At 41.7% G+C, this 19,627-nt stretch overlaps 1 protein-coding gene across 3 annotated transcripts in view; it reads left to right on the forward strand.

Moving 5' to 3' along the window:
• vps13a (vacuolar protein sorting 13 homolog A) overlaps positions 1-19,627 on the forward strand; it is a 410,927-nt gene that overhangs the window by 99,633 nt on the left and 291,667 nt on the right. For all 3 annotated transcript variants that reach the window (XM_060837965.1, XM_060837981.1, XM_060837974.1), the window contains exons 16-17: positions 2,526-2,620; positions 5,507-5,649. In XM_060837965.1, coding sequence (XP_060693948.1) covers positions 2,526-2,620; positions 5,507-5,649 — 238 coding nt within the window. The remainder of the gene's footprint in view (positions 1-2,525; positions 2,621-5,506; positions 5,650-19,627) is intronic.

Genomic DNA, 19,627 nt, shown 5'->3' on the forward strand with positions numbered 1-19,627 from the left:
TTTTTTTTAATTATAGGAAAATGGAAATTCACTGGTCGTCTTCTGATGTCCTGTACTAATACTGAAAGTACATTTGTGTGAGAACGCTATTTGAGTCTAATTTTTAGCTGTAATGCCCTACACTTCAGTTGCCTTCAAAGCTGGAGAGGGTGTGGAAGGTTTGAGTTATAAAGAAAAGCTGGGCTTTCTTTCACTATAGCGAGGAGATTGAGAGGTGAGCTGATTTAAAGAGGTGACCTTATAACATAATGAGAAGTATAGATAGAGTTAACGGTAGTTACCTTTTCTGTAGGAAGGGGGATTTCAAGACTAGGGGGTACATTTTTAAGGTGAGAGGAGAAAGATTTTAAAAAGACATGAGGCAAATTTTTCTTTTACACAGAGAGTGGTTTGCGTGTGGAATGAACTTCATGAGGAAATGGTGGATGTGGGTGCAATTATAAATCTTTAAGAGACATTTGGATAACCACCTGAATTGGAAAAGGTTTGAAGCAATATGAGCCAGGAGCACGCAAGTGGGACTAGTTTAGTTTGGGATTATGTTCAGCATGGACTGGCTGGACCAAAGGGTCTGTTTCCATGCTGTATGACTCTGACTGGACTCTGAAAATAATGACTTAGATGAGACACTAAACAACTACTTAATGTCCATTGCATTACATATAACAAGGTATATATTTTATGTGTGAGAGGAAAAGATGAAGATGCTTTCGAGAGATAGTTATGAATTATTTTCCTTTACTCATTTGAATAAATATAATTTATCTGAGAATAATCCTTAGTGGCAAAGAACTAAAACCTGCAGAATCTCTGGAGATAGTCTGTAAGTTGCTCAATCTCTGTTTTTGCTGCAATATTTTGATCTCATTTAAACTAGTTTGCTTTGCAAGTTTGTTTGTTTTCCTGTCACTGAACTAGTTTATGTTAATTTTTTTTAAGCATAACACTACAAACTGGAATCAATCTAAAATTGCAGGAAATTTTTCACTGCAGTATGAATCTGAAATATGAAATTTCCCTTCAAGCATTTTCCATGTACCTGTGTGATTGCTTTGATGCCCTCTGCCATTCAAATGTTTCAGTCTTCTGATCTTATTTCCTTCTATCATGAGCTTCCACTTCCTCTGCAACTTACTTTTCTACTCAGATGACTACAGGTCCTCTGTTTCTTCCTTGAATGAAAGCCCAATTAGTCCTGATCTGCCATTAAGCTTCACTTGACTGAACGTATGCTTCTTTTGACCAAATTCTCCACTCACTTCCAAATATAGAGCATTTGTATAGAAAGCTGTATAGATCCAAAATGTGTCTGCTTTTATACGGGGTGGAATGCTCTTTGTTTTTGTTTTTGTTCCATTCCTTCACTGGCAGCTTTGTTTGATTACCTATTTGAGTTCTTGCAGCTTCTTGCTTTTGTTCTAAATTTGAAAAGAATCATCTTTTGCTTAAGCTGAAAATCGTGCTTCCAATACACACCTCTCTCTTGCTTGTACATGGTCCATCTCTGACTTTTCTCTCTTCCTGGTGTTCTTTAAATCCATAACATGCACTCACACTTTGACTTCACTTGCTGCCATTCTGCTACCTTCAAGGATTCTCTTCCATTCTCTAAATCCCATGGTGAATGCAAATTGGAAAGGAATCAAAGTGAATTTATTCTCCTGATCTTGTCATTCCCAAACTTCATGAAATCCTTGGAAAATAAATTAACTTGACAGAAATGGGTTTTGAAAAGGGATGTCCTGAAGTTGATTTAAAACTGAATCGTCAAATGATCCTTTTGTGTCCAAAGATACTTCTAGTTCTTAGATTAACTTCAGTTAATTGTGCTCCAATATGTTGACCATTACCTAAAAATCCAAAAGCTTTTTCTGAAATTAGGTTCAGTTATGAAAAGTGACCCATGACAACTGAAATGTTATTGTTGATTGACTAATAGCGATGAATTTTCCCACTTTGACCTTCATGAAGTTGTCAGAATTGAAGTAGTAAAGGGGGCAAACCTTGTATGTCCCAGTATGAGCCAGAATGATTGCCTGATTTTTTTTGTTTATACTCACTAATCTTGTGTTTTCCAGATCATTAATGGAAAAGCTGGAATTGTCTCTCAGATATTTTTGCAGACCTTTTCAGTGATTCCTTTAAGAGCTTTCATACTTTAAGAGCTTTCAAGTTAGCCCCACTGGAATGAAAAATAAGCATTTTATTTATTAGAACAGATTGACTAAGCTAGAATAATTAGCAAGAATTTTAAAGTAACCTTCTGTTTCAACTTCGACCTCAGGTGCTGAAGTAATCTTCCTGCCCCTTTGAAAAGGAGCACGGTATTGCATCTCACATTTTGCTGCACCTGTTTGATTGGCTTGAGTCAGTGAGACACTTTTTATATTTTTAGAATCTTCATCTGTAGCATGCTAATAGAACTGATAATTCAGTTAAGCTGTTCATTCGTTTTGGTCTGAAATAGTTTTTAATTAAGATGTAGGAAGCTACTTTTCCTAAATTGGAAATGTGCTTATTTTTAGGAATTGATTTATTGATGACGCCTGAAGAAAAAGCTAAACTCTATGCAGCAATTGGATATAGTGAAGCTGTGGTGGATCCAACAATGCCTAAAAGAGTAGGTTTTATAAAATTACTCATTCACATTGTTGCTGCATCATCGTTTGGTATAGTATAGTCAATGAAACTAAGAGATGCTGTTATGCAAATGCAACAACTTTTTGTTTGAATTGGGACCTTATGAACCAGCACCCTTGATAAACCACCAAACATTATGTACCTGAAATATTGAATGTTACTGTATTAGCATGATCTCTTCAATGTTGTGTAGTCAGTTGAGGATGCAAGTGCGAATGCTGTCTGCTGGTAGTTTTTATTTAAGGCAAAGATGCATGATAATTTTATTCATGCTGTAAATAAAGTATAACTGATGTATATACAGTCTGCATTTCATTTCCATTATTTTGTGTTGTTTTCACATTAATGTTATATTTAATATTAATTAAATATCTTGAACAACCAGAATATTTGATGAACTAATACACTCCTGGTCCCGTGGTTGCCAGTTAATAAGACCTTTGCTGTATTTTATTCTATAACCATTGTAAATGTAACTTTTCAGGCAAGTTGATTTGCCTTGGTTTTGCTTGATTATTTCACTGCTTTTTGATGTGAATAGTTGATCTCCCATGGTGTTACCAACAGGATAGAGAGAAAATCAAAGTTATTTTATCTTCCTCTTTCCATCTTGTTCAGTAAAAAGTTGTATCCCTTTTGGGCTTGTTCCTTCAACAGTTATAGAGTCATAGTGTTGTACAGCATGGGAACAGACCCTTTGGTCCAACTCATCTATGCCGACCAAATATCTTAAATTAATCTAGTCCCATTTGCCAACACTAGGCCCATGTTCTTCTAAACCCTTCATATTCTTGTACCCATCCAGATGCCTTTAAATGTTGTAATTGTGCCAGTCTCAACCACTACCTCTGGCAGCTCATTTCATAAAAGCACCACACTTTGTGTGAAAAAGTTGCCCCTCAGATCTCTTTTAAATTTTTCTCCTCTCACCCTAAATCAATGCCCTCTAGTTCTGGACTCCCGCTCCCCCACCCAAAAAAATCCAGGGAAAAGACCTTGTCTATTTACCATATACATGCCCCTCTTGATTTTTAAACCTTTAAGGTCACTCCTCAGCCTCCGACCCGCAAGCAAAAAGAGCCCCAGCCTATCCAGCCTCTGTAGCTGAAACCAGGATTTGGTTTAGCTCAGTTTACTGGATGTTGGTTTACAGAGCAGTGTGATGCCAACAGTGTGGGTTCAATTCCTACCTTTGGTTTGAGGTTACCATTTAGTATTCTCCTTCTCAACCTCTTCCCTCACCTGAGGTCTGGTGGCCCTCAGGTTAAATCACCACCAGTTGCTTCTGTCTAATGAGAGAGCAGCCCCTCTGATCTGTCAAGACTATGATGACACAGCAAGATAGCTGAAACTCTCCAACTCTGGCAACTTGTTTATAAATCTTTTCTGAACCCTGACAAGTTTCATAACATCCTTTCTATAGAAGGGAGAGCAGGGTTGCACATGATATTCCAAAAGTGGTCGAACCAATGTCCTATACAGCTGCAAAATGACCTGACCAATAAAAGAAAGCATACTAAATGTCGTCTTCACTATCCTATCTGCCTGCGACTCCACTTTCAAGGAACTATGAACCTACACTCTAAGGTCCCTTTTTTGTTCAGCAACACTCCCAGGACCTTACCATAAAGTGTACAAGACTTGGCTTGATTTGCCTTTCCAAAATACAGCACCTCACATTTACCTACATTAAACTCCATCTGCCACCCATTAGTCCATCTGATCAAGATAGTACTCTGAGATAACCTTCATTGTCCACTACATCTCAAATTTTGGTGTCATCTGCTAAGTTACTAACCGTACCTCCTATGTTCACATCACAGGAAGGGTTTAGAGGGATGTGAGCTAAATGCTGGCAAATGGGATTAGATCAGTTTAGGATAGCTGGTTGGCATGCTAGAGTTGGACGAAAGGATTGGTTTCTTGGCTGTGTGACTTTGACTCTGTGATATCAAGAAACAGCTGAAGACATTGGAATTTGTAAAGACTAGGGCTTTTAACTGGAATCGGTTTAGCTCAGTTGGCTGGATTGCTGTTTTGTAGAGCAGTGTGATGCCAACAGCATGGGTTCAATTCCCGTCACCGGACACCATGAAGGACTGTCCTTCTCAATCTCTTCCCTCACCTGATGTCTGGTGACCCTCAGGTTAAATCACCACCAGTCGATTCAGTCTCTTAGAGAACAGCTGCTATGATCTGTAAAACTATGGAGGCACAGCAACAACGACAGGGCCTAACAATACTCTGGCAACGTATTCTGAAGATGTGAGCTCAGAACTAGCCATATCCTAGCTAAGTTATTCCAGTAAAGCTAACATCTAAAGCAATGTGATTGATTTGAACCCCCACCTTTGAAATTTGCTCCCTTCAACACACAGTGGCAACAGTGTGTACCATCTATAAGACATACTATAATAACTCACCAAGACTGTTCTGACATTGTCTTTGAAACCCATTACTTACTACTGTCTAGAAGCATAAAGGTAGCAGATTCATGGGAACACTATCATCTGCAAGTTTGCCTTTAAACCATTATCCTAACTTGGAACTCTGTTGCCATTCGTTATTTGTCACTGGGTCCAAGTCTTAGAATTTACTTGCAAACAAAATTATGGGTATCACTGCACCCATGGATTGCTGTGGTTAAAAGGCAGTTCACCACGATCTTCACCAGAACTAATGGGGATGGGCAATAAATGCTCATGCTGCCCATGTCTTATGAATGAATAAAGAGAATGTACATTTGCCCCAATTTAAATGAAATGCTCATTGTTATTGCTGTGACTTCTAAATGGAATGTAAAATTTATTTGCATTGTACAGTACTTAGTGTTGTACTTAGTATTGTTCTTGATCTAATTGTATAGTATGAAGCAGTAAAACTTTCCGTGAAGCTTGTTAGCATGTCCGTTTCCATTCGAGAAGAAGAAGACCAGCCAGAGATCATGAAATTTGCTGTGATTGATTTGAGCATGATGATGATCCAGAGACCAGGAGCACAAGCAATAAAGTATGTTTTTATGACTCTAGTAACATATTAATGTAAATGACATTAATTTTCTCCTTGGGCTATGACTGAAATTATGATTGCATGTAGAATACTAAAAGTTCAATTTAACAGCATATTTGTTTTGGAAACTATGTACAATTAATTCTTTTAGAAATTTTATCTTGTTGTCTTTTAGGAATTTTAATCTCAAGGGAGATTACTAAACATTTGTAGGAATCTTTGACAATGCTCTTTGCTGATTTCTTAAACCCATCCATCATGGCTGATTAACCAGGAATTCTATTTAACAAGCAAATTTCCATTCCTCTGTTGCTCTATTCATATTATCCTTATTACCTCCCAAACTCCTCATGGTTGGAATTAAAATCATGCACCCATTTACAAGTTTGTCTGTGATCTCACTCTGTCCTTTCAAAATTTCTTTTAAGTCTCTAAGTAGCAATTGTCTCAGTCCCAACCCTCGAAGTCAGCACCACCTTACTAACCTGCAATCTTCTTCCTGACCTCTCCGCCCCCACCCCCACTCCAGCCTATCACCCTCACCTTAGCCTCCTTCCACCTATCGCATTTCCAACGCCCCTCCCCCAAGTCCCTCCATCCTACCTTTTATCTTAGCCTGCTTGGCACATTCTCCTCATTCCTGAAGAAGGGCTCATGCCCGAAATGTCGATTCTCCTGCTCCTTGGATGCTGCCTGACCTGCTGCGCCTTTCCAGCAACACATTTTCAGCTCTAAGTAGCAATTGTCTAGCAACTTGATTATTTTGATTTTGTGCAAGTCTCCCAGTTTCCCTCCTTTTCTCTGAAGCTATTGTGTTAGTTACCCCACCCATCTCATCTCTTCAGTGAACACTATTTTCATTCCATAACCTGACTGCTGCCAAATGGCAATTTTTTTTTATTATTCATCGTATCTGTGCGCCGTCGACAAGGTCAGCATTTATTGCCCATCCCTATTTGCTTTGTGGATGATAGTGAGCCATTTGAACCACTGGAGTTCCTGATTTCTAAAAACACCCACATGTGGTTCCAAAGATGGTTCTAGGTTTTTGCCTCGTTGATGATGAAGGCATAGCAGTCAGGATGTTATATGGCTTCTAAGGGAACTTGCTGCTCAAAGTGTTCCACGTGCTTATGGTCTTAGGTGGTAAAGGTTATGGGCTTGTCAAAGATGTTCTTAAAGGAAGCTTGCCAAGTTGTAGTACATCTTGCAAGTAAAAAAAAACTGCCACAATTTTTTTTGGTGCAGGGAGTAAATGAATTAACTGGTGAACTGCTGATCAATGGAGATGCTATATTCTGAATGGTGTCAATCTGCTTGAGTGTTATTGGAGTTGCTGCTATCCAGATAAATGGAGAGTATTCTTTCACTCTATGAATTGTGTTGTAGATGGTGACAAGCTTTGGGGAATCAGGAGATTAATTACCACAGAACTCCCAAATTTTAACCCTGCTCTTCTAGTCAGTGTTTGAACAATTTGGTTTACAGTGGTAGATAAACAGTAGTGAATCTTCAACATGAAAAGGCTCTTGTCTTCAAAAGATATGGTTTCCTGCATGATAGCAATCAGTTGTAAGTCACAGCTAGTAAGACATTGTTCCTAGGACCTGGATATAGTATTTGACCGCTTCAAGATCAAGACCTATTCACCTGATTTCTTGCCCAGTGATTTTTGGAGCTCAGTACAGTCACCAGTGTTAACTCTTTCACAAAAATTACCTGAAAACAATATTTCAGTTACCAGAGGTCACAGATATAAGGTGATTGGTAGAAACAGTGAAGAGTTCATGAGGAAAACATTTTTCGTCCAGAGAAAGGTGAATGTCTGAAATTTGTTACTGCAGTTTGGTGGTAGAGGCAAAAAATACTCAACTTGTTTAAAAAGGATTTGCAATTTTAATTTTAATTGTAATTTTCTAAATTAACTTGCTTCAGGTGCACACTCAAGGCTGTGGATAATGTATTAGCAAATAGGCTGAGAATTGGCAGCTGCTTTATCCACACAGGGCAAATATGAAATGCTGAATTGCCACTTGCTATCACATACCTTAATGGTCCTAACATCTATCCAAGTTTTTCCCCCCAAAGTTAACATTTATTGCATTCATGTATGTAATTACATGTATTACTAACCCACCTGATGAAGAAGCAGCACTTCGAAAGCTAGTGCTTCTAAATAACCTGGTGTTGTGTGAATTTTAACATCTTCTCCCAGGCAATTCTTTATCTTCAAAGTCCTGTTTGCTACAGCAGTTTGTTCTGTAGATGGTTTTGCTGTCCGCATGACTTTAGTTAAATTCTGCAGTGAGCTCAAGTGGAACATACTGTTCATTCTTGTCCATTTTTAGTACTACTTGCAATTGTTGCTGTCATCCAAAGGTCTTTCATGGTGATAAGAATAGAAAGCATTTCCACAATACTGTATAGTTGCAGATTTTGTTTTTATTGACTGTATAACACAGGTTTTATTTGTGTCAACATAGGTAATGCCATTGCGTTTTCTTTTTGAGTACTGCCTTGAGTTTAGGAAGCCCGATGAACTCAACTATGGGTTGCCCTTTCCCCAGTTGGCTGACAACAACTTGTTATTAGATCAGTTCTCTCAACTACTTCTCTTTGAATAATCTTTGCAAAATGCTGTTTCTCTTGACCTGTTTGCTGCCTTTTCGAGCAAGTTGTAAACCCTACCTATTTGTCTGTCTGCATGGCCTTGTGTACATTAGGGGAGTTTGTAAGGGGATTAGAGCTTTATCCATTCGTGTTATACATTGACTGTTCATAAATGTTTACCTGTAGGAAGAGTCTGTATTTATTTCTAAATCATTGTAAATCTTGTTCAATATAGACACCTGGTCCATGCTTTCTGTCAACTTGGTCTAAATCGATAGGTAAATTTGGAAATTTTGTGTACTTTGAAATCTTTAACTTTTGAAGCATCTCTTGGAAGTGGCAGGCTTGATTTCAAGCATTCCAACTAAGTGAAGTATGACAATTAGGGAGCCATTGCCCCAAAAGATACTTGGGAGTACTTTGTCCATTGGGCCATGAACCTCATGGTTGTTACTAGTTCTTGGCCATATTGTGTCACTGCTGTCTTTCTGGGGCATGTAGCACCATTCCTGTCTGCTGCTGTTTTCACGGTCTGCCTGGACTACTGCTAGGTGGTACAGCTCTTTGTGCTGGCTGCATGCTCAGATGCAATTCATGCATTCTTCCAACAGCTGTGGGCTGCAGCCTCCTCTGTGGGCCCCACTATTTTGGCCATTGCATCAGGTGTAACGGGTATGCTGCCAAGTTCCAAAGTCATCAGCATTCCAAAGGCCAGGGAAAGAAAGGGAGTTGGTGAGTTCACAAGTGGTTTCAATGAGATGGATAGCTGCATGTCTAGTGTGTTCTGGAGGAGGTGGTGGTCTGTTGGGAAAGAGGAAAGATCCCGTCAGGCTGAGGCGTGTGTGGGGGCAGGCGGCAGCTGCTTTGGGCACAGTGCTGCAGTGAGGCATTGAGCTACAAAGAGGAATGCTTAGAACAGCCTCAAGTCTTGAGAGAAGAGGAATTTGTGCCAAAATGATGCCAACTGAATCACTTACTGTTCTGCTGTACACGTAATTACACATTTCTCCTTGCTTTATGACGTTTTGGAAAGAATAAGTTAAACCAGTGCTAAAGTAAAACAGCACTAAACTAAATGATTGGACTGACTCTACATGCACAAAGTTAGTGTTTTCTTTTGGTCATACTTGCTGGTGAGCCTCTATATTTTTTGTTCCCCAGTGCTGATACTGACTCTTAGTGCCTGCTTTATGCCAACATTTTGTATTTATTTGTTATGTGTTTTTCAAGTTTTATAACTTATAAAATTGATATAAGTTGTTCTCGAGATTGTCCTTCTCTCAGGTTTCTCTGTGATTCTTTCTCATTTTGGCTTCAAGCACAGTCTGAATAGCTTTCTGCTAATCTTCTGTTAAGAAGCCTAAATCTAACAGACTCATGAAAAATTTCAGCAGCCAATCTTTTGGATTTGTATCTTTTGAATTCTGATTTCAAAATTTAGTTTTCCACTAGTTTCAAGAAATTTTTTTAGTGAAATTATGATTTCTCTGGATGTTGAACTCGTCTGTTAAATTTTACCCTTTGGGAAGTTTTATTTATTCAGATTAAAGTAATTGTCAAAATCGCAGAACTTATTCAAAAGTATGAGTTTTATGTTTTGATAATTTTATAACTTACTCTTGATCACTGTTACAAAACAAAACAAAAAATGCAAGAGAAACTCAGCAGGCCTGGCAGTATCTATAGAGAGACAAAATGTTAATGCTTTGAGTCCAGTGTCTCTTAAGAACTGAACGCATCTAGGAAAAACTGGTATTTATGCTGTTGATGAGGTGGAGGGGGAGGCAGGGGTGGTGGTGGTGGTGGTGGGGACGGGGTTGGGGAGGTGAGTGGATAGGTGGAGGGGGGTGGGGAAGAGAGAGGGAAAACATTAGGCAGATAAAGAGATTGTTGATAGTAACCAGGGAAGAATCATAGAATCATCAAAGTTATGATACAGTAGGAGACTATTCAACCCATATTGTCTGTACCAGCTCCCAAGCAATCTGTCCCACTAACTTTGTAGTCCTTTAACTTCATCCCTTTCAAATATATGCTGCTTTCATTGGAAACCACTCTTCCAGGCAGCACATTCCCAATCCCATCAATTCTGAGTAAAAAAGTTTCTCCTTGTCTCAGCTCTTTTGCTGACAATCTTATCGTTGTGAAACCTAATTACTGACATACTACTGAAAATAGAACATTTTCCTTTACCCTGTCAAAATGTTCATAATTTTGAACTTCCCAGTAAGTTCACCTCTTAGTTATCTCTTTTCCTAGGATAACAAGCCCAATATCTCTAATCTTTCCTTGTATCTAAAATCTTTCATTCGTGGTATTATTCCAGTAAACCTCTTTTGAATTCTGTCCAGGACTTTAACATCCATCCTTAAATAAGGTGCCCAGAACTGAACACACTACTCCAGATATCGTCTGACCAATAGTTTGTGGAAGTGTAGCATCACTTCATATTCTATGCCTCCACTTACAAACCCAAGGATCCTATAAAATTATTGTTTCAACTTACCTGGCCACCTGCAGAGAATCATGCACATGAACTCAAGATCTCTCTGCTTCTGTACTCACCTCAAAATTGTCTTTCCATGTTTCTTCTACCAAAATGCATTACCTCACATTTCTAATCATTGTATTTCATCTGCAAACTGTCTGCCCATTTGGCTAACTTGTCAATGTCCCTCTGAAGTCAATCACCATCATCCTCACAATTCACTATTCTCTCACTTAGTATCAGCTGCAAATTTAGAGATTTTGCCCTCAACACCCACCTCCAAGTCATGAATATAAATCAGAAAAAGCAAGGGTCTCAATACACCACTTCCAATCTGAGATATGCCCAGCTATACCTACTGTTTGTTTCCTATCCTTTAGCGAGCTTCTAATCTTTGCTATCAAGGGTTTATCAACTCCAATAATTTTTAATTTGTTCACCAACCTGCCATGAGGCAATGTATTAAATCCTCTCTGACAGTCGAAATGTACAACATTTACAACACTTTCCTCATCTACTGTGTGTCACCTTGTTGAATCGTTTGTCAAACATGACCTGCTCTTGTCAAAAACATGTTGACTGTCTAGTATTAATGTATTTTTCTGTTTGTGTATATTTTACTTATCCTGTATTATGTCTTCCAACAGTTTTCCACGACTGATGCCAGACTGACATGGTTTACTGGGTTATCCTTTGTCCCTTTCTTAAACAATGGTGTCACATTTACAATACTCCAGTTCCCCAGGACGACTCGTGTTCAGAGAAGCCTTGAAAATGTCTGTCAACAACTCCACGATTTGCTTCCTGAACATGCTCAGCAATCTAGGATGCATTAAATCAGGGTCTGGCGACTTCTGTATCTGGAGTGCTGCCAGCCTGTCTAGCATTTGTGGGTGGCAAAGTGGTTAGCCCAAAAATGTGCAGGTGAGGTGAATTGGCCATGTTAAATTGCCCGTAGTGTTAGGTGTAGGGGAATGGTTGAATAGCTCTTTGGAGGGTCGGTGTGGTCTTGTTGGGAAGGTCCGAAGGGCCTGTTTCCACACTAAGTAATCTAATCTAAAGTCCCATTCACCTCTCCTTTATCAATCACTACACTGTTCAGTTGCTCAGTGTCTGTGTTTTTAACTAGGTCATTGGCACCACCTTCTGATTTGGTGAAGACAAAAGTGAAATTTCTGGTATCTCTGCCGTATCCCTTGCTTTAGTGAGCAGCTTTCCCTGCTTGAGCCATCATCTCCCAGACCATAGAGAACCTCATCACCTCAGGAGATCTCCCACCCACATCTTCTAACCTAATAGTCTAGGAACCCCACACTGCCCGGTTCTACCTCCTTCCCAAGATCCACAAGCCTGACCACCTTGGCCAACCCATTGTCTCAGCATGCTCCTGCCCCACTGAACTCATCACTACCTACCTCAACACTCCTATCTCCCCTAGTCCAGGAACTCCCCACATACATTCGAGACACCACCCATGCCCTCCACCTCCTCCAAGACTTTCGTTTCCCAGGCCCCCAATGCCTCATCTTCACCATGGATATCCAATCCCTCTACACCTCCATCCGCCATGACCAGGGCCTCCAAGCTCTCCGTTTCTTCCTCTCCTGACGTCCCCAACAGCACCCTTCCACCGACACTCTCATTTGTTTAGCCGAACTGGTCCTCACCCTTAACAATTTCTCCTTTGAATCCTCCCACTTCCTCCAGACCAAAGGGGTAGCCATGGGCACCCATATGGGCCCCAGCTATGCTGTCTCTTTGTTGGCTACGTAGAACAGTTCATCTTCCATAATTACACTGGCACCACTCCCCACCTCTTCCTCCGCTACATTGATGACTGCATCGGTGCCACATCGTGCTCCCGCGAGAAGGTTGAGCAAATCATCAACTTCGCCAACACATTCCACCCTGACCTTAAATTTACCTGGACCATCTCTGACACCTCCTTCCCCTTCCTGGACCTCTCCATCTCCATTAACAACGATTGACTTGACACCGATATTTTTTACAAACCCACCAATTCCCACAGCTACCTGGATTACACCTCTTCCCACCCTATCTCTTGCAAAAATGCCATCCCGTATTCCAATTCCTCCTCTTCCGCCGTATCTGCTCCCAGGAGGACCAGTTCCATCAAAGAACACACCAGATGGCCTTGTTTTTTAGAGACCGCAATTTCCCTTCCCATGTGGTTAAAGATGCCTTCCAACGCATCTCGTCCACATCCCACACCTCCATCCTCAGACCCCACCCCTCCAACCGTAACAAGGACAGAACCCCCCTGGTGCTCACCTTCCACCCTACCAACCTTCACATAAACCAAATCATCTGACGACATTTCTGTCACCTCCACATGGACCCCACCACCAGAGATTTTTTTCCCTCCCCACCCCTTTCCGCCTTCTGCAAAGACCGTTTCCCCCGTGACTATCTGGTCAGGTCCACACCCCCCAACAACCCACCCTCCCGTCCTTGCAGCTTTCCCTGTCATGGCAGGAATTGCAAAACCTGTGCCCACACCTCCTTCCTTACCTCCATCCAAGGCCCCCAAGGAACCTTCCACATCCATCAAAGATGCGGTCTCCTCTACAGTGGGGAGACTGGACACCTCCTAGCAGAGCGCTTTAGCGAACATCTCTGAGACACCCGCACCAATCAACCACACCGCCCTATGGCCCAACATTTCAACTCTCTCTTCTCCTCCCCCCACCCCCCCAAACTCCTTCACCGCTACTCCCTCACCACCCGACGCTTGGAGGAAGAACACCTCATCTTCCGCCCCAGAACATTTCAACCCCAGGGCATCAATGTGGACTTCACCAGTTTCCTCATTTCCCCTTCCCCCACCTCACCCCAGTTCCAAACTTCCAGCTCAACACCATCCCCATGACCTGTCCTACCTGCCTATCTTCCTTTCCACCTGTCCACTCCACCCTCCTCCCTGACCTATCACCTTCATCCCCACCCCCACTTACCTATTGTATTCTATGCTACTTTCTCCCCACCCCCACCCTCCTCTCATTTATCTCTCCACCCTTCAGGCATTCTGCCTGTATTCCTGATGAAGGGCTTTTGCCCAAAACGTCGATTTCCCTGCTCCTTGGATGCAGCCTGAACTGCTGTGCTTTTCCAGCACCACTCTAATCCAGAATCTGGTTTCCAGCATCTGCAGGCATTGTTTTTACCTTGTTCCTTATGGGCCCCACTCTATCTTTCAGTAATCTTTTACAACTAATATGTCTAAAGAGCATTTTCTATGATTTGTTTTAGCATAGCCTAGCATCCTTTCCTCATGCTTCCTCTTAGCCAACTTTATTTCAGCCTTAGCCTGCATTCTGCATTTGAGAAACTCTTCCTAATTTCTGTTGTTATTCTGATAAGCATCGTATGCCTCTTTTTCTTCATTTTCTCATCAACATCCCTAGTCATCCAGGATACTCCAGCCTTAGATACCCTGTATTTATTTCTCATGGGTGTGTCCATAGTTTGCACCCTGTTCATCTCCTTTTTGAAACTGTCCCCTTTCAGTGTTTTATTCATCAACAACAAAAGCAGAAATTGTTGGAAGAGCACAACATGTCTGGGAGTATCTTTGAAGAGAAATCAGAGTTAACATTTCGAGTCCGGTGATCCTTCCTCAACTGGGTGCAGCTCTGAGCCAGCATGATGCTGGCTCACTCCAGTACTCTTGCATCATTTCTCCCCTTCTGTGCCCCACACTCTACCTTTTGTCCAGTCTACCCAAGGGTAATAGAAATCACCAACTATCACAACCCCACGTCCTGCAGATTTCTATAATCTACCTACAATTCTTCTATTTGGAGATATGTAATAAATACCCAACAAGGTCACTGCTCCCTCATTGTTCCTCAACTCCAAGCATAAATTCTAATTCGGGAATTAGATCTTGTTCAAAGGCAATGACACTATATTTTTGACTAAGACTGCTACGCGATCTCCCCTTTTACTACCCTGTTTCAACTAAAATGCAAAAAACCTGGAATGTTAAGTATCCAGCCCTTTTCTGGTTTAAGCTAAGTTTCTGTCATTGCTACTATGTCATATCCCCTTCAGAGCAATTTCTGTTTCCAGTTCCCCAATTTAGTTCACTATACTCTGTGTATTTGCATAAAAACAATTTAAAATAACATTAAAAGAAAACCCAGCCTATATCTCATTCTTGCCCAGTGGAAAGCAATCATTTTCTTTGTTCACTGTTAATACTCAAGCCTTCCCTCACTTCCTTTTCCCCATCAACTATCTTCTCTCTGCCCTCTCGAGTACTTCTCAAACTTGGCTATTTTGTCAACCCACCTTCTCTGCCTTCCAAGTTGAAATCCACCCCCCACCACACTCTTCACACAAGATAAGAGTTCATGTTCTGCTCAGCTGAAGCCCATCTCTTCTGAATAGCTTTCTCCTTTCTCAAAAATTATCCCAGTGTCCCCAAAAATCTCTCCCCTCCCTTCTACACCACCACTCACGTGGTGTTTACCTCCCTGATTTGCCTTTGCCCAAATAGTGAAGCTGGTGGTATAGGTGGTATTTCTGAGATTACTGCTCTGGAGTTCCTGCATTTCAACCTACTCCCTAACTCCTGAAACTGATCCTGCAAAACCTCCAACCTACCCCATCCTATGTTGTTGGTTCCCAAATGAATCACGAACCACATCCACTAGTTGTTCACCCAGTCTTTCCAGAATTTATCCATTTGTTCGTTACGTCCTGTACCCTTGCAATGGGAGGATCAAACCATGCTGGACTTATGATCTCAGCTGCAAACTAGTCTGTCTATTTCTTGAACTGTTGAGTCACCCAGAGCTTCAACTTTGCTGATCTGTCTACCAACCTCTCCTCCTTTTCCTAGAGTAACCTTAGGTAATATGGTGCTGTGGTTTTCCATTGAGTCATCCATCATTGAGTCAGTTATGAGGATCACTAATAGGCAGCTTGAAGGAATTTTGGGTTTCTTGAATCTGCCATCTTCTTTACTTTCAGCAAATGGTCATCCATTCACCTGCCATTTCTGCGTTCCTCTTTGCTTGCCTATTGTGCGTGAATCATATGACTGACCAGGAATCTTTCCTCCTCTTGTACAGAAGCTCGATGGTGCACATTATCACCTATGCATGGGTGAAAATTATTTGGCAGTCTTGAAAGCAATCTGTGTCATAGCAGATCTGAAGTTTGTGGGTGGTAAAAACATGGAAGGAAGTATTCAAGCTCTGTTGAATTCACAATCAAGTCCTGAAGGTTGCGAAGTCCCCAAGTGGAAGATCATTCAGCTTGTGCTGAGCCTTGCTGAACACTCCAGAAGGCCTGAGATAGAAAAGTGGCATGGGAGCATGATGTGTTGAAGTGACTGGCAGCTTGGTGTCATTTTTACAAAGAGAACATAGGAATTCCACAAAGCAGTCACCCAGTCTACATTTTGTCTCCCCAGTATAGAAGCGACTGTATTGTCAGCAATAGATACAGTAGACTAGATTTAGTGAAGTTCAGGTAAATTGTTGCTTCAGTTGGAAGATGTGTTTGGTAATGTGATGGGAGCAAGTAAACCGACAAATGTTGCACTCGTGAACCCTAAAGAATGGGGAGGTATGAGAGATGTTGGGAGTGGTGGAAAAATGGATTAGGGTGTCCGAGAGGCAGTGGTCCCTCCGGAAGACTAACCAGCGAGGGACGGTGGCATGCCGCTGGAGGTGGTAGAAACAGTGGCTTATGATCCTTTGGATGAGGAGACTGGTGGAGTGGAAAATGAGAACCATGTGGGAGGAAGAGAATGGGGAGGGCAGATCTGCAGAAAATGTATTGGACACTGTGAAGTGTTTTGTCAACTACGGTACCTAGGAATCCTTGGTTGAGAAAAAGGCTGGATACCTCTGAGACTCCCTTGCAGCTGGTGACATCATCAGAACAAATACAATGGTGATGGCGAAACTAGGGTCGTCAAGGGAAGAGTCCAGGCAACAGTGGAGGTCAGTGGTTTTATAAAGAAGATTGATGGCCGTCCTATTCCCTAAAATGAAAACCAACGTCAAGGAAGGAAGAAATTAGATGGACCAGGTAAAGGTGAGAGCAGGTTGGAAATTGGAATCAAAATTGTAAGGTTTTTGAAAATTCTGAGCGAGTGCGCGAAGAAGCCCCAATGGTGTCATTGATGTACTGGAGAAAGACTGGAACAAGAAGTGTTCCACACATCCCACCAAGGGACTGGCATAACTGGGGTCTGTGCGGGTATCCATAGCTATACCTTTGACATAGATGATCTCAGCTGATAGAGTCATAGAGTCATAGAAATGTACAGCATGGAAACAGACCCTTCGGTCCAACCCGTCCATGCCGACCAGATATCCCGACTCAATCTAGTCCCACCTGCCAGCACCCGACCAATATCCCTCCAAACTCTTCCTATTCATATACCCATCCAAATGCCTCTTAAATGTTGCAATTGTACCAGCCTTCACCACATCCTCTAGCAGCTCATTTCATACACGTACCACCCTCTGCGTGAAAACGTTGCCCCTTAGGTCTCTTTTATATCTTCCCCCTCTCACCCTAAAACTATGCCCTTTAGTACTGGACTCCCTGACCCCAGGGAAAAGACTTTGTGTATTTATCCTATCCATGCCCCTCATAATTTTGTAAACCTCTATAAGGTCACCCCTCAGCCTCCGACACTCCAGGCAAAACAGCCCCAGCTGTTCAGCCTCTCACTATAGCTCAAATCCTCCAACACTGGCAACATCCTTGTAAATCTTTTCTGAACCATTTCAAGTTTCACAACATCTTTCCGATAGGAAGGAGACCAGAATTGCACGCAATATTCCAACAGTGGCTTAACCAATGTTCTGTACAGCCGCAACATGACCTCCCAACTTCTGCACTCAATACTCTGACCAATAAAGGAAAGCATACCAACCACCTTCTTCACTATCTTATCTACCTGTGACTCCACTTTCAAGGAGCTATGAACCTGCACTCCAAGGTGTCTTTGTTCAGCAACAATCCCTAGGACCTTACCATTAAGTGTACAAGCCCTGCTAAGATTTGCTTTCCCAAAATGCAGCACCTCGCATTTATCTGAATTAAACTCCATCTGCCACTTCTCAGCCCATTTACCCATCTGGTCAAGATCCTGTTGTAATCTGAGGTAATCCTCTTCGCTGTCCACTATATCTCCAATTTTGGTGTCATCTTCAAAGTTACCAACTGTACCTCTTATGCTCGCAGCCAAATCATTTATGTAAATGACAAAAAGTAGAGGACCCAACACCGATCCTTGTGGCACTCCACTGGTCACAGGCCTCCAGTCTGAAAAATCCTCCACCACCACCCTCTGTCATCAACCTTTCAGCCAGTTCTGTTCTCCAAGATTTTGAAGTTTTTTCAGCTCAACTACCACTCTGGCAATGCATTCCAAATTCCCACTTTCCTCTGACTAAAAACATTTTACCTCAAAGTCCCTCGAAACATCCTGCCTTCCATCTTGTAATTATTCCCCCTTGTTATTGACCTCTCATCTAAGGGAACAGCTGCTTTCTATCCACTGTCCATGCTCCTCAATCAAGTCACCTCACAGCCGCCTTTGCTTCATATAAAACAACAAGAGCTTATGCTTTCTTCATAGCTAAACAGCTCCATCCCAGGTAACATTCCGGTGAATCTTCCCTGCACTCCTTCACATTCTTCCTATAATGTGGGGACTAGAACTGCACACAGTACTTCAGCTTGGCCTAATCGAAGCTTTGTGCAATCCCAATGTAACTTCCCTGCTCTTAATTAATGCCATGACTGAATAGGGCAAGTATCCCATATTTCTTCTTAACTACCATACTGACCTAACCTGCCACTTTCAGGATCTGTGGATAAGCACCCCAAGGTCACCAAGAATCCTAGTATCCTACTATTCATAGAGCATACTTTTGCCTTGTTTCTTCTTGCAAAGTGCATTACTTGTTACTTACCTAGGTTAAATTTCATCTGGCCAATCCATCTCTCTCTCTCCCCTGTTACCCGAGCCTTTCTTTTTCCACAGCCAACCATCCAACCTTCATGTCAATCACAGACTTACTTATTTTCACCTCCACATTTTCTTTCATATCATTTATCTATATCATGAAAACTAAAGGAGCCCAGCACTAATCCCTGGACACCAGCCTCCAGTCATGCAGACAGCTTTCTAGCACCACGATATGTCTCCTACAAGCCAACTTTGAATCCATCTGGATCACATGTGCTTTTACCTTCTTCAAGTCTCCCAAATGCAATATTGTCAAAGGTTTCAGTGAATTATATCAACTGCACTATCCTCATCGACACTCCTGCTTACCTCCTCAATAAATTCAATCAAATGTTAGGTCTGACTGCCCCTTAACCAAGCCATGCTGATTATCCCTCATCAAAACTTTACCTCTCTCAGTGATGGTTAATTCTCTCCTTCAGAATCTTCTCTAGTAGTTCCCTATTTCTGATCGGACACTCGTTCATTTGTTATTTCCTGGTTTATCTCTACCACCCTCTTGAAAACTGGAATCACATTAGCTATGTGCCAGTCCTCTGGCACCTCCCCTTTAGCCAGAGAGGAATTAAAAATTGGATAAGAACCCCTAATTTCTTCCCTCATTTCAAACAGCAGTCTGGGGTGACCCATCTGGATTGGGACATCTGTCCACTTTAAGATCACCAAAACCTCCACTACCTCTAACCACATACGTCAGACTGCTCAAATACTTCAGTCCTTCCTGAATTCTGAACTTAGATCCCCCTTCTCCAAAGTGAGGACAGAAGTGAAGTACTTGTTTAACACTCTACCAATGTCCTCTGGCTCCATGCAGTTTGCCCCTTTGGTCCCTAATGGCCGTATACTTTCCCTGTACT

The sequence above is a fragment of the Hemiscyllium ocellatum genome, chromosome 2 (genome assembly GCF_020745735.1).
Source record: "Hemiscyllium ocellatum isolate sHemOce1 chromosome 2, sHemOce1.pat.X.cur, whole genome shotgun sequence".
Lineage (NCBI taxonomy): Eukaryota > Metazoa > Chordata > Chondrichthyes > Orectolobiformes > Hemiscylliidae > Hemiscyllium > Hemiscyllium ocellatum.